Below are 14,762 nucleotides of genomic sequence, written 5' to 3'. Positions count from 1 at the left end.
CTTAATAACTATTGAATTCAACAGAAACATGCTTATGCATAAAGTTGTTTTCTGCTCAATTCAATAGTATTTAAGAATGGTTAATCATAGAGTTGTAAGAGACCATAAGGGCCATCCAGTTCAACCCCATGCTGTGCAGGAACTCTCAATCAAAGCATCCCCGGCAGATGGCCATCCAGCCTCTGTTTAAAGACCTCCAAGGAAGGAGACTCCACCACATTCACTATGTAATGATTCACTTCCCCTTTTCTTTAACTGCTATTAAATTTATTATTTTGTATATACCTCACTCTTCCTCATAAGAACTCAGAACATCTGAGCAATGGAAATGGGAACAGTGAAGCAAACTATGGCGGGGTACAGACCGCCAGAAAGAGGTGCCGTGGAGGCACCTCTCTTTGCTCCACAGCAACCAAACTGCGCGACGCTGCTGCCCAGCAACAAAGAAGCATTAAAAAGCCAGTTCTTTTTGCAGCGCAGTTGCGCTGCTGCAAACCTACAAAGACGTCCCGATGGCATCGCAGCTGCGCAGCGCTGTTTGGAAGCTGCGCAGCTGTACACACTGTGTGGGTGCTGCTGGGCAGCTGCAACACCCTCATCATGTGCTAGGGTTGCAGGGCATGTGCACGCATGGCCCCAAGGCAACCCTAGCACGTAATGGGCATGGGGCAAAGGGCCTGTCTATACAGGGCCTAAGTTGTGAAAGGTGGTTCAAAGTGTTTTTAAAAGACATGGTTTGCATTGTATTTGGTGAAATATTGCATCACCACCAAATCCATGGTTAAGATAGGTTCAAAACACACTGCTGAAATAATTCAGTTTGAGACTGTTTTAACTGCCGTGGCTCAATGCTAGGGAATTCTGGAAACTGTAGTTTTGTGAGATACAGTATTTAGCCTTCTCTGTCAGACAGCTCTGTTGCCACAATAAACTACAATTACCAGGACTCTCTAGCATTGAGATAGGGCTGTTAAAGCGGTCTCAAACTGGATTATTTCTGCAGTGTGTTTTGGACCATAGTCTCCATATAGCTCCAGCCTCTTGATTTGTAAGATAATATGAAGATATCCATTACACAGCCTCCAAATGTTCCAATTTGGCAAGGGCAGTCCCAAGTAATTCTCTGTCATCCCATTTTTTCCACTGCTTTTAAATGACAATATCCTGTATTTCGTTGTCAGGAATAAACTGTCCTGTACTGTACTGTAATTAAATCCACTGCTTTTAAAATGTCCCAATACCTTTCTCTTACTTTCACTTTCCCCCTTTGTCCTCAGCTTACTTCAATTTTTCCAAACTGAGTTTAAAGTGCAAAGGTAGTCTGCATTAACTCAACTGGGTCAGAGGGAGAAAATGGTTAAAACTTTGCCCTTTCCAGTAGGTTCAAGCAAATGCAGACTCCTGCAGTTTCTTCTAGCATGTCATTCTTCATTACTAACTTGAGCCGCCTTTACTACATTCAGATGTTGCTTGAACAACATGTGTCCTGGTTGTCATCTGTGAAATGTTGGAGACAATATCCTGATGCTTCTTTACGCAGAGGTAGGCAACTACCCAATGTCTAGAGACCATATACATCCTTCACTGGACCTTGCAGGGCCCCCATTTTGCAATGTTTGATACTGAGTTTAGATTTCATCACTTCTTGGTGGGGAAAAGAGCCTCTCCTGATGAAATTCCCTCCCCCTTACATAGTGTGGAAAGGGACAAGGGATGCTACATTGCATCCCTAGGAGTCTCATATATGACTCATGGACCACTTCTCCCTAACCTTGACCTAAACAGATCTGGGATCAGACCAAGCTCAACAAGGCAAGCTAAATCATATTTCACTGTACTTTGAGCATCTCAAGTACTATGCCTCCACTTGGAGTCTATCCTTTCAGTTTTGGGGGAACAGGGATAGGAAAAAATGTCCATTTAAGGAATCATATTATTTATAGAGATGAGCTCAAATGGCAGTGTCTTGTGATTCTGAGTAGCCAACGCAAGGAAGGCACACCCAATTGGTACCAGGCCAGATCTGAAAGCTGGAGACAATGTCTCTGGGTGACAAGGACTCCTATACTGTGACCCTCCATCCTATGCTGTTATTCAGGCAGATGAGAGACTTTTTTTTTTTTATAGTGATAGTCTGCATGTATATATCTTCCACTCCACCAAATGCATCTGAGTAAGTAGACTGAAGTCTATGAAAGTTCATGCTAGCTTCCGTCTTTCAGTTAGTCTCAAAGGTGCTGTAAGATCTCTCTACGTACTGATTCCACAGACTAACATGGCTATATCTTTGAATTCTACCACCTGTGTGTGCGTGCGCGCGCGTGTGCACTGTGAACATAAGGATCTGAAAATTAATCTCTTATACACATTAATATATATATGTGCACAAATGCACAGAAGTATATGTATGTGTGTAAATTTAACAAGGCTCTGGCTACAACTGCACTTCAGAATTAATGCAGTGTGACATGGCTTTAACTCCCATGCCTCTATCCTATGGAATCCAAGGATTTGAAGCTTGGTGTGAGAGAATTCTAAACATCTCACAAAACTACAAATCCCAGGATTACATAGCATTGAGCCATGGCAGTTAAAGTGGTGTCAAACTGAATTATTTCTGCAGTGCAGATGCAGCCTCTGTGTCATCAAACGTATGGAAAGTGCAACCAGGATCTACACCAACCAGCAAACTACCACCCTCTTTTTGATGGTTATTAAAAATAAACAACAGCCCATGAACAACTGCAGGAATTACACACTAACTGATTGCTTCTACCAGGAGCAATCAAATTGGAGTGCTGTGTAACAGGAGTGAGACTGACAATACAAACAAGAACACTCCAGGAGGGAACTCTTCCCAGCAACCAAGGGGATTTGATGTCTAGAGATATAATTTCAAAGAAATTATTAAGTTTTCTTAACTCCACAGCAGTTACTTGTACTGGAAGAAATTATATTTTAAAAAATCAGCAGGGTTTTCCTTTCTTTTAAAGAAAAAAGTGTTTGGTTCCTTACAGAAAACATAAACCAGAGGTGCAGATTGCTTTTTAAGAAGTGTGAATGTGGTATGAAAAAGCTGCTTCTGTCCATGATGCATGTGCTTGTTTCTTTTATCTCATTATAATCTCCGTGTGTGTCTTTTTGAAGCACCAGGGGGAAAGTTTTGACAAGAATAGGGATGGAAATAATATTCCAAAATATTTCCCCAAAAATATATTTAAAAGGGGGGGGGGTGCAACAACATGTTTCTCAAGCATCCCAGACTGAGGAGAATATTCAGAATTATTCTGCACAAATTTCACCTTCTTTGCACATGAAACGGCATTTTCTGCACAGAAAATATTTCCTGAACAAAAAAAAAATGTGCAAAATTTGAAAAGAACAAGCCCTGAAGAATTTTTGAAGAATTTCTCACAGAAAATTGTGGGAAGAAAATTGGTAAAATTACCGCTTCCTTTGAAAATTATAATACCAAATAATTACAAGCAAAGAGAATAGAAGGTTGACACCAAACTAGGGGGAGTAGCTAATACCCCAGAGGACAGGATCAAAATTCAAGAAGAACTGAACAGACTAGAAAGCTGGGCCAAAGCAAACAAAATGAAATTCAACATGAAGAAATGTAAGGTACGGCACTTAGGGCGAAAAAATGAAATGCACAGATATAGGGCGACACCTGGCTGAATGAAACTGCGGCGCGTTACAGACGGCCCAGAAAAGGTAGTCTCGCACCGCCGCCAGTTGCAGCGTCCAGGAACCGCAGCAGCCAAACGGCGCAGTTCCCGGACGCTGCAAAGAAGGAGTGCGATTTTTGCGCTCCTTCCAGCAGCCCAGAAGAGATGCCACAAGTGCCAAAGCGTGCACTCGCGGCGTCACTTCTGCTGCGTGATGTGCGGACGCAGAGCATCCACTACATCAATATGGCAGCATCCATCTGTATGCAGCGCCGCCATTTTGACGTAGTCATTATGCGCGAAGGGCAAGGCACTTCAGGAAGCACCGCCCCTCACGCGTAATGATGGCACGATGACGGTGCCTCATGGGCCCGTCTGTAATGCGCCAACACGTGAAAGGGATCTGGGAGTCCAAGTAGACCACAAGTTGAACATGAGTCAACAGTGCGATGCGGCAGCTAAAAAGGCCAATGCGATTTTAGGCTGCAACAATAGAAGTATAGTGTCTAGATCAAGAGAAGTAATAGTGCCACTAGATTCTGCTCTGGTCAGGCCCCACCTGGAATACTGTGTCCAGTTCTGGGCACCACAATTTAAAAAGGATGTGGAAAAACTGGAGCATGTCTAAAAGAGGGCGACTAAAATGGTGAAGGGTTGGAAGCCATGCCCTATGAGGAAAGACTTAGGGAGCTGAGGATATTCAGCCTGGAGAAGAGAAGGTTAAGAGGTGATATGATAGCCCTGTTTAAATATTTGAAGGGCTGTCATATTGAGGAAGGAGCAAGTTTGTTTTCTGCTGCTCCAGAGACTAGGACCCGGAACAATGGATGCAAGCTTCAGCAAAAGAGATTCCACCTCAACTTTAGGAAGAACTTCTTGACAGTAAGGGCTGTCCGATAGTGGAACACACTCCCTTGGAGTGTGGTGGAGTCTCCTTCCTTGGAAGTCTTTAAACAGAGGCTGGATGGCCATCTGTCGGGGATGCTTTGATTTGGATTTCCTGCATGGCAGGGGGTTGGACGGGATGGCCCTTGCAGTCTGTTCTAACTCCATTATTCTATGATTCTAGGTTAGAAAACTATACATGGGTACTACCATGAGCCAAGAAGGAGTACAGAAGCACATTGTTGCAACTGGTTGGAATAGAAAGGCCTCTGAAGAAGGAATAGTAATTCTACAATATGTTGGATATAATAACTAATCACTTTAAAGTTTCCTGGAAACATATGGCTGTCTCCATCAACATTCTGTTTTACAACTGCACACAAGTTACTAAGTGGGAGTACTCACAGTAGAAAACAGAATGTAAAATCCATTACACAGCTGATAAATCTGATTCATTTCTTTTCCCCTTCCTCTGTCTGGAAGGATCCAAGCTTTTAAAAAGCAGTATGATACAGTGTGCCAGATTTATTGTTATGCCAATGCACCAAACATGACTATGCCTGTTTAGCTGAAGAGTCTGAGTGAGGTTGCAATCAACAAAAAACATATCGTTGAAATGAAAGTAAATGCCTCAGGATTTCTCTTTAATGTATAATTTAATCTGAGTCTTCTGACTGTACATCAGATGGCAGTGTGTATATACCAACAATATTGTCACTTCCTTCAACTTTAGGTTTTGGGTTTTGAAAAATCCATTTTGGATAGATTTGGGGGTCCTTTTTCCCCTGAAAAATTAAAAATATTCTTTCAGATTGATAAATAGTGGTATTGAAACCATCACTCTATTCTTACTACAGAAAATGATTGATTGATTGATTGATTGATTGATTGATTGATTGATTTTGCACAAGTATTTTCTCTGTTTGAATACACTGATGTTAAACCCTCTTGGGTGAAATTCACTGGAGCACAACAATATTCCAGAGTAGGAGGTACCCAGAACTATGAATCTCCATCTGTTAAATTCATATGAACTATTGATGTGCTAGGTTTGTACCATCATATTTAATAAACTTTAGACTGTCGAGTGAAAGAACTCTTATGTACCACATGTGATTTCAGGTGGATTAATGTGACTGTTGCTTTTATGTGAAGGAGCAAATGTGAAATTTGTTGTTATGTGCCATCAAATTGGCTTCATATTTTGGCGAGCCTATAATAAGAAACTGCCAAGAGACCAGATTCACATTATCACATAATATCACATAATACGATATGCAAAATACATTCTCCAAATCAGCCATTCTAGGAATAATCTTCTGCTCACAGAAACATATTACTTTTTATTATTCATATAAATTGCTTTTCAATATGTAGCCATTTGCCATTCATAATTCATTCATGATCATAGGAATACTGTTAAAACTTTAATGTCTTTGATACAATCTCATGACTTCACTTCAGAATTTGGGACTCATGTAGTTTGGTTAAAGAAAGAGGGGGCAGGCACCAGAGCAGTGAGACTTTGTCAGTTATAGTCTGACAATATCTGGAGAGCTACATGATCACCACCACAGTTTTTACAGCCAAAGCTCAGAAGTAATGTATAGCAAGTATTAACATTACAGTGTTGTGTGCATGGATAAAATAAATAAATTACAAATATTTCTTTAAATAAGTTGTTGTTAACTGCCTTTGCGTCAATCTCAACCATGGCGACCCTGCTGATGAGACATCTCCAAGACCCCTTGTCCTCCACTCATCTGCTCAACTCCTGCAAACTCATGCTCTCTTTAATAGAGTCCATCCATCTAGCATGCAGCCTTCCTCTCTTTCTACTTCCCTTCTCCTTTCCTAGCATTATTGTTTTTTCTAATGATTCATGTCTTCTCATGATGCATCCAAAGTATGCTTGCCTAAGTTTTGTCATCTTGGCTTCCAGGGAGATCTCGGGTTTGGTGTGCTCTAGGACCCATTTGTTTGTCTTTTTGGTCATCCACAGGATGCACAGCACTCTTCTTCAGCACCACATCTCAAATGTATTTATTTTCTTCCTATCTGCTTTCTTCACTGTCCAGCTCTCACATCTATACATGTTAATGGAGAATATGATGGCTTGTATGATTCTAATTTTAGTGCTGAGTTGCATAGCTTTGCATTTTAGAATCTTTTCTAGTTCTTTCATAGCAGCTCTCACCAGTCTTAATCTTCCTCTGATTTCCTGGCTCCAGTCCCCATTTCTATCAGTATTTGGTCCCAGATATGAGAACTCTTTTACTATTTCTATTTCCTCATTGTCTAGTTTGAATATTTGTATCTTCTTCATGGTCATTATTTTTGTTTTCTTTATTTTCAACAGTAAGCCTGCCTTTGCACTCTCTTCTTTGACCTTCCTTAGTAGTTGCTCAAAGTCTGTGAGGTTTTCTGCTAGTATTATGGTGTCATCAGCATATTTCAGATTGTTGATATTCCTTCCTCCTATATTCACTCCTCCTTCTTCTGTGTCCAAGCCTGCTTTCCTTACAATATGTTCTCCATATACATTCAACAGGTAGGTTGTCTGACCCCTTTGCCAATTGGGAACCATTCTGTTTCTCTGTGTTCTCTTCTGACAGTAGCCTCTTGTCCTGAGTAGAGATTCCTCATCAGGACTATCAGATGTGTTGGAACTGCCTCATGTCTTTATGGACATTGTATACCTTTCATGATCTATGCAGTCAAAGGCTTTGCTATAGTTATAAAGCACATACTGATTTTCTTTTGGAATTCCTTATTGCACTCAACCAGCCATCGTATATTTGCAGTGTGGCCCCTTGTGCTTCCTCCTTTCTGAACTTTGCTTGAACCTCTGGAATCTCCCTTTCCATGTATGGTTGGAGCCTATGTTGCAGCATTTTGAGCATGATTTTGCTTGCGTGGTAGATCAGTGCTATGGTCCTATAGTTGCTGCAGTCTCTTGTGTCTCCTTTTTTATGGCTGGAGATATATATTGATTGCTTCCAATTTGCTGGCCATCATTTTGTTTTCCATATCTGTTGACATATGTTGGTTAGCACTAGAGTTGACTCTGTCAATGTGGATTGCAGCATTTCTATTGGAATATCATCTGTTCTTGAAGACTTATTTTTTGCAATTTCCCTTATTGCAGATTCCACCTCACTTTTTACAATGTGAGGCACATCTCCATATGGCTTTTCATTCCATGTGTCCTTCATATTGTCATCTCTTTTATATAACTCTTCAGTGTAGCATCCAACATCTTTTTATTCCTTCCAGGTACTTAAATAGTTAGAAGTACTGTACCATCTACTTAAATTAGTACCTAAATTATTACTTAAATAAGTAATAATATTACTTAAATAAGTACCATCTACTAATTAATCTTAAAGCATTGTATTTTAAGGAGTTTTGGGGTAATATTAGGCACTGTATTATTATTATTATTATTATTATTATTATTATATTAAAAAAAGAAGTAACTAAGCTCTAGTCCACACTGCAGAAATAATCCAGTTTGAGACTGCTTTAAATGCCCTGGCTCAGTGCTAGGGAATCCTGGGAATTGTAGTTTATTGTGGAAGAGAAGGCTAAATGTCTCTCAAAACTACAGTCCCTAAATTCCCTAGCATTGAGCCAGAGCAGTTCAAGTGGTCTCAAACTGCATTATTTCTGCATTGTGTTTCAGACCTAAGTGACTAAATAAGAGTTCACATGTCAGCAACATGTTTATAATACATTACTCTTGTCATGCCAAGTGATTACCAATGTCAAAGAGTTACTTTATAAAAAACAGCAAGTACTGAGTAATGAATTTTTAAAAAAAAATTGCTCATGCTCTCTGAAAAAAACACATCTTCCCTTCAGAAATTACTGTCTTTTCCATACATCATTCAGGGGTCACTACTCTAAAAAGAAATGGAAAATATTTATCTCTGATCTGAAGTGTGAAGTAGCCCAACAATCCAACTAGAAATGGCACATACTTGTTTGCCTCCCTTTAAAAGACAAATAAACAGAAAAGCAGCCTCAGGAGGCATCTCCAGACATTTTCCACTTGAAAGTTGTTTCCCTGGTTGCTTTACCACTTGTGGGGGATAAAAGAATAGGGACCCAGAAGTTTTTCCTTACAGAACAAATGCCAGTTTATGGAATGTATTGAGTAGAAAAACACCTAGAGGGGAAGGATTAAACAGCCTCCTCTTCAAATTTGTCTTCACTTAAACTTTTGGCATCCTGTGGTTACTTTTAAAAAGTCTTGAGAAAATATAGGAGAACACCCACCCATCCACCCACAAAGTTATGACTAAATACAATTAAATATTTGAATCGGGATCTCACATCATTTCTCAAATACAAGATGCTATCTGTGATGGCTATATCTGCTTCTATTTCCAATTCCATGAAAATCTGGAGCACAGATTTTTCAATAGGATTCACATCATAGGCGGGGTACAGATGGCAGTAAAGGGGCGGTCCGCAGCCGCCCCTTTTCTTGCCGGGTTGGAGGCAGGGGAGCCTCACCGGCAGCCCCTGTAGCTCCAACCTGGCAATTTTCCAGGCCGTGGGGAAATGGCAAAACATCGCTTCCCAGTGGCATGGAAAGGGGTGTCCATGGGGATTCATGCCACTCGGCCCCTTTCTCCCTGGCTTCGTTCCTGCAGCAATCTAGTTGCCATGGGAAAGCCGGCGCCCTCCCAGAAGGAGTTTCGTTTCGGAGCTTCTTCTCGTGCTGCAAATAGGGTGCCCTAAGCACCTTCCAGTGGCACAATGATGTCAGGTGTGCATGGGTCCATTTGGATGCAGCATGTATGTGAAGGCATCGGCATGCACTGCATATGGATGGTGCCATGCCATGTGGTTGTTGCGCGCTCCCCAGCCCTACTTTTGGCCCCAGCACGGGGCTTTCGTCTGTACTGGGCCTTAATTTTTCCATTGCAACACACTGGATGATCTTGAGCAAGTCACACACTCTCAGCTTCAAAGGGAGACAAAAGCAACCCCCCCAAGCCATTGACAAATGTCCAACCATGCCAGCCTTTGATGCTGACCCATAGTATGAGATATACTATGCTATATAAGATGTGGTGAGAGCCAATATGGCGTAGTGGTTTGAACATTGGACTATGATTCTGGAGACCAGGTTCTATTTCCAGCTCAGCCATGAAACCCACTAGGTAGCTTTGAACAAGTCACATGCTCTCAGCCTCAGGGAATTGCAGTGGCAATGGCAAACCTCCTCTGAACAAATCTTGTCAAGAAAACCCCACGATGCCTTAAGGTCATCATAAGTCAGAAAAGACTAGAAAGCACAGAACAACAACATATATGTGCCATGTGCTATACCTATACCATGGTATTACTATGTGTCTTCTAGTTAGTTACAACTACCAATATCTCTCCCAGAGGACCACATCAGAGGTCAGCCTGGTGGAGTACTTGCCAAAAGGCTCCTCACTAACTCTCCAGCCCCCCTGATCTCCTGTTCTTTGGGGAGCCATTTTGCCAGGATTACTCCATTCAGCGTACAAACAGCAAAAGTGTGTGTGTGTGTGTGTGAGAGAGAGAGAGAGAGAGAGAGAGAGAGACCATCATTTGGGCAGAGTTGCTCTCAAGTGCAAGATAACTGTGGGACCCACAGTTGCTGCTGCTGAGGTTAGCAACAGTGGTGTTAAGTTGTAAATGAGAGGCATAAACTGTTGAGACAGTTGCCCTGGAGAGAGAGAATGGGATGGGAGAAAAGGAGTGAGAGAGAAGGAAAGAAACCCAGGTTAAAATTTAGAAAAGATAAAGGCTGCAAGAGTGTGGGCTGGGGCTGGAGGAAGGCGGAGGAACAGGAACAGGGTGAGACTCACACTCCTGCACAAAGAGAGACAGAGGGACGAAAGAGAGAGAAAATGAGCCATGCACTTAACCAGCAGCAGGAAGAAAAGCTTCAAACAGCTGATTTCCCCCTTGCTTTCAGTCCCTGCCTGTCGTTTTACTAGCACACCAGAGACTACTATCTGGGTATTATCTGAAAAGATGTGGAGCAAAGGAGAGTCTGAAGGGCTCCAGACTTTAGGGATTGTGGTGGTGATTTGCTCCTCTCTGAAACTTTTGCACTACCTTGGACTAATTGACTTATCAGATGGTAAGAGAATCTCCAAGTTTTACCAGCTCCTCTATAATACTTCCATAAAGGTGTGTTTTTATATATATATATATATATATATATATATATATATATATATATAGTGTAGCAATCTGAGTTGACAACCCTGTACCCAGCTACACCAGGGATAAGCCTCACTGAAATCAGGGGGGACTTACCTCTCAGTAGACAGGTATAGGATTGCATTGTGAGCAAGACCAGCTCATCTTTTTCTTATGGCTGTTTCTTTTTCACATCTTTCTCCAGCTTCATTCTGCAGTGCTGAATTTTGTGTTGTGCTCTGGCAAGCTTCTGGAATTCCTGTTGAGTGGTGTGTTTTATGTTGTGTGTATGTGTGCTCTTTTTCCAGTTCTGAAGCTGTCAGATATCTTCTGGTAAATACTGCTTCACCATCACTCACCTCCTGTCTGGCAGATTGTATTTCGTTTGGGTTAATTGTCAAGTAACTAATTCTTAGGACTCTGAGGTGTGCATAATGCGTGTTAAGGTATAGAGAAGTAGTACTAGTTACTGCTTACCTGCCTGAGCCCAAATGTGTGTACTCACAAGCAGGTCCTGGGCTTTATACAATGGCATGTTTTCCTTTCCAGCAAATACATTTTAGAGGCTTTAAAAATTAAATGACAGATGGCCACCCTCTACAACTCAGAGACAAGCAGCAACTCAGAGACAAGCAGTGACTTCACATTGTAAAATAAGCCCCCTCCTATTTTTTATTTGAAATATAAGAGATTGATTTGTTTTTATCTGGCAATGTGGGGGGGTATGTTGTTCATGTTGTCACAAAGTTTAGCAACTATGATTATTTTCTTCTAGGACGTGCTCATGAAATACATTTTTTAAAAATCCATTTATTTTCACAAAAGTACTTAAAATTAAAGTATAAGTAGGCAATCCCTCCCTAGGTTTACAGGTCTTGAAGGGGCCACTAACTAATACATACGTTAAGTTTACTTTACTGAGTACCTGAGTACAATAAAAGCAGTCCTTTTTCATAGGAAGGTTACATATGAATGTATTAAGCAAAGCTTAAACAGGAAATGAATGATAGACTATCTATCTATCTATCTATCTGGGTGAAATTACAATGTGTATACTTAACTTTGGAAGAAACCCTGCAGTACTTTGGTAAGTTCATTTTGGTGTAAATGTGCATATGATTACACAGATAAAAGTTTGTCGCTTTCTTTATCAAGTAGAGCAAAACTGTAAGAATGCTGATAGTAATTCCTATATTTAAACCAGTTCTGTTCTATAATGCTCTATCAGGGTTAAGAACGGCCTTAGATGAAAAACAGGGGGAAAGTATTCTAAAGATCTGTACATTTTTAATCTACAATGATTAACTAGGTCTACATTGATCTAGGTATAGATTGACCAAAGGTTTATATTCATTACAAATCATTTTCAAATTTTCCCATTTTAAACACAATAGATCAATTTACCCTGAAAGGAAATAGAACCCACTGAGAAGTCTGCAGAATAAAACAAAATTGTCATTAATAGATCACCAAGGTGGGATGGTGTCAAGGAAGGGACTCACCTCAGTGAGGAAGGAAAAGCAGTATGAAATTCTGCATCAGCTTGCATTGGCAGGGCCATCCATGTGAGTGCGAGATTTCTTTTCTGTTTGTTCTTCACTGTAATTCCGGTTGTGAAATTCTGTTGTTTCCAAGAAGATAAATCACTCATTTTGTATCACCACCGTCCTCCTGGAAATAATCAAATTGCTGTAATCAGTTTGTAGAGAAAACTCTACCATAGTGGAATGCTAGATCTTTATAAGTTGCAATCAGGGCATAATTGTGTTTCTGAAACATTGACTAGGGTGGCTGCCATTATAAAATCCTGGATGACATGAAAAATTGAAACAATTCTTCTCTCGTTTGTTTGTTTCTCTTAGCTAAGATATTGCACGAGAGTGCCATTCAGCTTCATTCAAGCACTGCAACATTATGTGTGTTAAATCTTTGCAGTAAGCAGTCTGCCCTAATCCAACATCTCTCTGTGCTAATGGACTACATCTTTTCTGCAGCTTTGGTTGTTAATTGCTGCTGCCTTTCAGGCTGTAAAACCATCCTCCTAGGACTCAGCAGCATGTTCTGTGTAGCATGCTGTTTAAAAGCTTAGAGGTTCAGAGTTTATTTTCTCTGAGGCCTCCTAAAAACTTCAGCAGAAGCTCAGAGCCATGCTACATAGCACCTGCAGGAAAAGAATCCTCTGAAATACATGAAGTAAACTCTACCTGCCGTATTTCTGCTTGTGGGTTCTGGATTTTGTTGTACTTGCAGTAATGCCACATGGGTTAGAGGGATTAATCATCCAGATTTTTGGAACAGATATTATTTTCCCTCCTTCCCTCCTTCCTTCCTATCTTCCTATTGTTTTATTTTGTACTTATTTGGCAGCAGAGGGAGGGGGTTGTGATATGGTGGGGCACAATGGACCCCATGTGTTTATCATATATTTACTATTTATTTACTTCATTTATATGCTGCCTTTCTCCCAGAGTAAGACCCAAGACAGCTTCCAGAAATATCAAATTAAAAACATTTATAATAAAAAACAAGTTTAATTCCCCATATTAAACACTATAAAATCATTTAAAAGCCAAAAGCTAAAAGCTTAAAATTTTAAAAGTTAAAACCTTTTGTGGAAGGGAGTTCCAGAGAGATGGAGCAATGAAGGCTCTCTCTTGTGTCTTCACCAAGCGAGCCTATGACGGTGGTGGGACCAAGAGAAAACTTTACCCTGGAGATCTTAAAGCTCTGGCAGGTTCATAATGGGGGGAAAACGGGTTCTTCTTGGGACACCGCATGGACATCACGAGTGCACCATTGGCACACTATGGTGCATTAGTGACACAAGCATGGCAGCATGACATACGGACACGCTCCATGCTTGCATCATAGACACGCCCCCTGTGTGGGCGGTGCCATACAACACTGGTGCTGCTAGCACATACTAGGGCTTGGGAGCACGTGGTTGCTGCACACGCCCGAGCCCTAGAATCGGCCCCATGATGGCGCTTCCCACCTGTCTGTCCCAGGCCTTAGTGAAGTCATGTGAAAAGTCATTTTTAAAAGAAAATAAACAAAATACATAATAGTAAAATTAATGTTCTGTTAAAATAGAGAATTGAGATAAAGTCCTTATAACAAGGTTTAAAAGAAGTATCTAAATATGGGATAAGGGTTCTGTGCAGTTATAAATCCATCAGCCTAACTCTTGTGCCAAGTAAAATGCTGAAAAAAATATTTAAGGGTATTGTAACAAACCTGACAAAGGAGAAGCATTTCTGAAATGCTTTTGAAATTTCTGAAAAGTAACCATATGTTGCCAACATCTGAGAGTGATGTGTGAGAATCATTCAGCTGTAAGAGGCCTCAAGGGCCATCCAATCCAACCTGCTGCTCAGTGCAGGGTCAGTGAGTATTGCATCTAATACACTGTGAAAAGGGATTGCATGAATGTAGGGGGGTTACATTTATGAGCAGTGAATAAAGATGACCAAAGTGACTTGGAAGAAAAAGTTATGGTGTATCCTTTGTCCCTTGTTGAAGGCTCCAGTCAGTGTGAAACAGGAGGTATGCAACCCTGTTAAGGCTGGGAGAGGAGCAGTGGGTTCAGGCCCTCCACTTCAGGGGCCTATGCTTATGATGAGTTGGATCAATCATATTCTGCCAATATGAATGGAAACCAGGGGGCAGTAGATTCTGAAACTGATTCTTGGGATTATTATTATTATTATTACTTTTATAGAAAACAGATCAGCACTTGATCTGTCAAAATACACAAAAATGGGGTTTTGTGTAGAAGCAATAAGACATGGCTTATTTACATGTGTGTAAAATCTGAGAAGTGACTGCCAAATTTATGACACTGGCATGGAATTAGTTTTTCTTTTCTCATAGACAGTTAAAATTTACTGGATGATTTAATGATTTGTTGGATTATGTCAGAGGGACATCTAGTTTACACTTTCCCTTATAGTGGCAGTAGTTTAGGGTGTTTGAAATTTTATGTTAATGATTAGTGGGTTTGAGCTCATT

The 14,762-nt window shown here is 40.7% G+C and overlaps 1 protein-coding gene across 7 annotated transcripts in view; it reads left to right on the top strand.

Moving 5' to 3' along the window:
- Nucleotides 1-14,762, top strand: part of LOC149321939 (A-type potassium channel modulatory protein KCNIP1) — a 799,364-nt gene that overhangs the window by 696,237 nt on the left and 88,365 nt on the right. For 2 of the 7 annotated variants that reach the window (XM_089531740.1, XM_089531750.1), the window contains exon 1: nt 10,454-10,689. The exons of the other annotated variants lie outside the window; for them this stretch is intronic. In XM_089531740.1, coding sequence (XP_089387866.1) covers nt 10,461-10,689 — 229 coding nt within the window. In that variant the 5' untranslated portion in view covers nt 10,454-10,460. Of the gene's footprint in view, nt 1-10,453; nt 10,690-14,762 lie in introns of those variants that run through there. 7 annotated transcript variants of the gene reach the window in all.

The sequence above is a fragment of the Sceloporus occidentalis genome, unplaced genomic scaffold, assembly GCF_023333645.1.
Source record: "Sceloporus occidentalis isolate IW3139 unplaced genomic scaffold, rSceOcc1.0.p SCAF_1, whole genome shotgun sequence".
NCBI lineage: Eukaryota > Metazoa > Chordata > Lepidosauria > Squamata > Phrynosomatidae > Sceloporus > Sceloporus occidentalis.
This window is presented reverse-complemented; position numbering and strand designations above follow the sequence as displayed.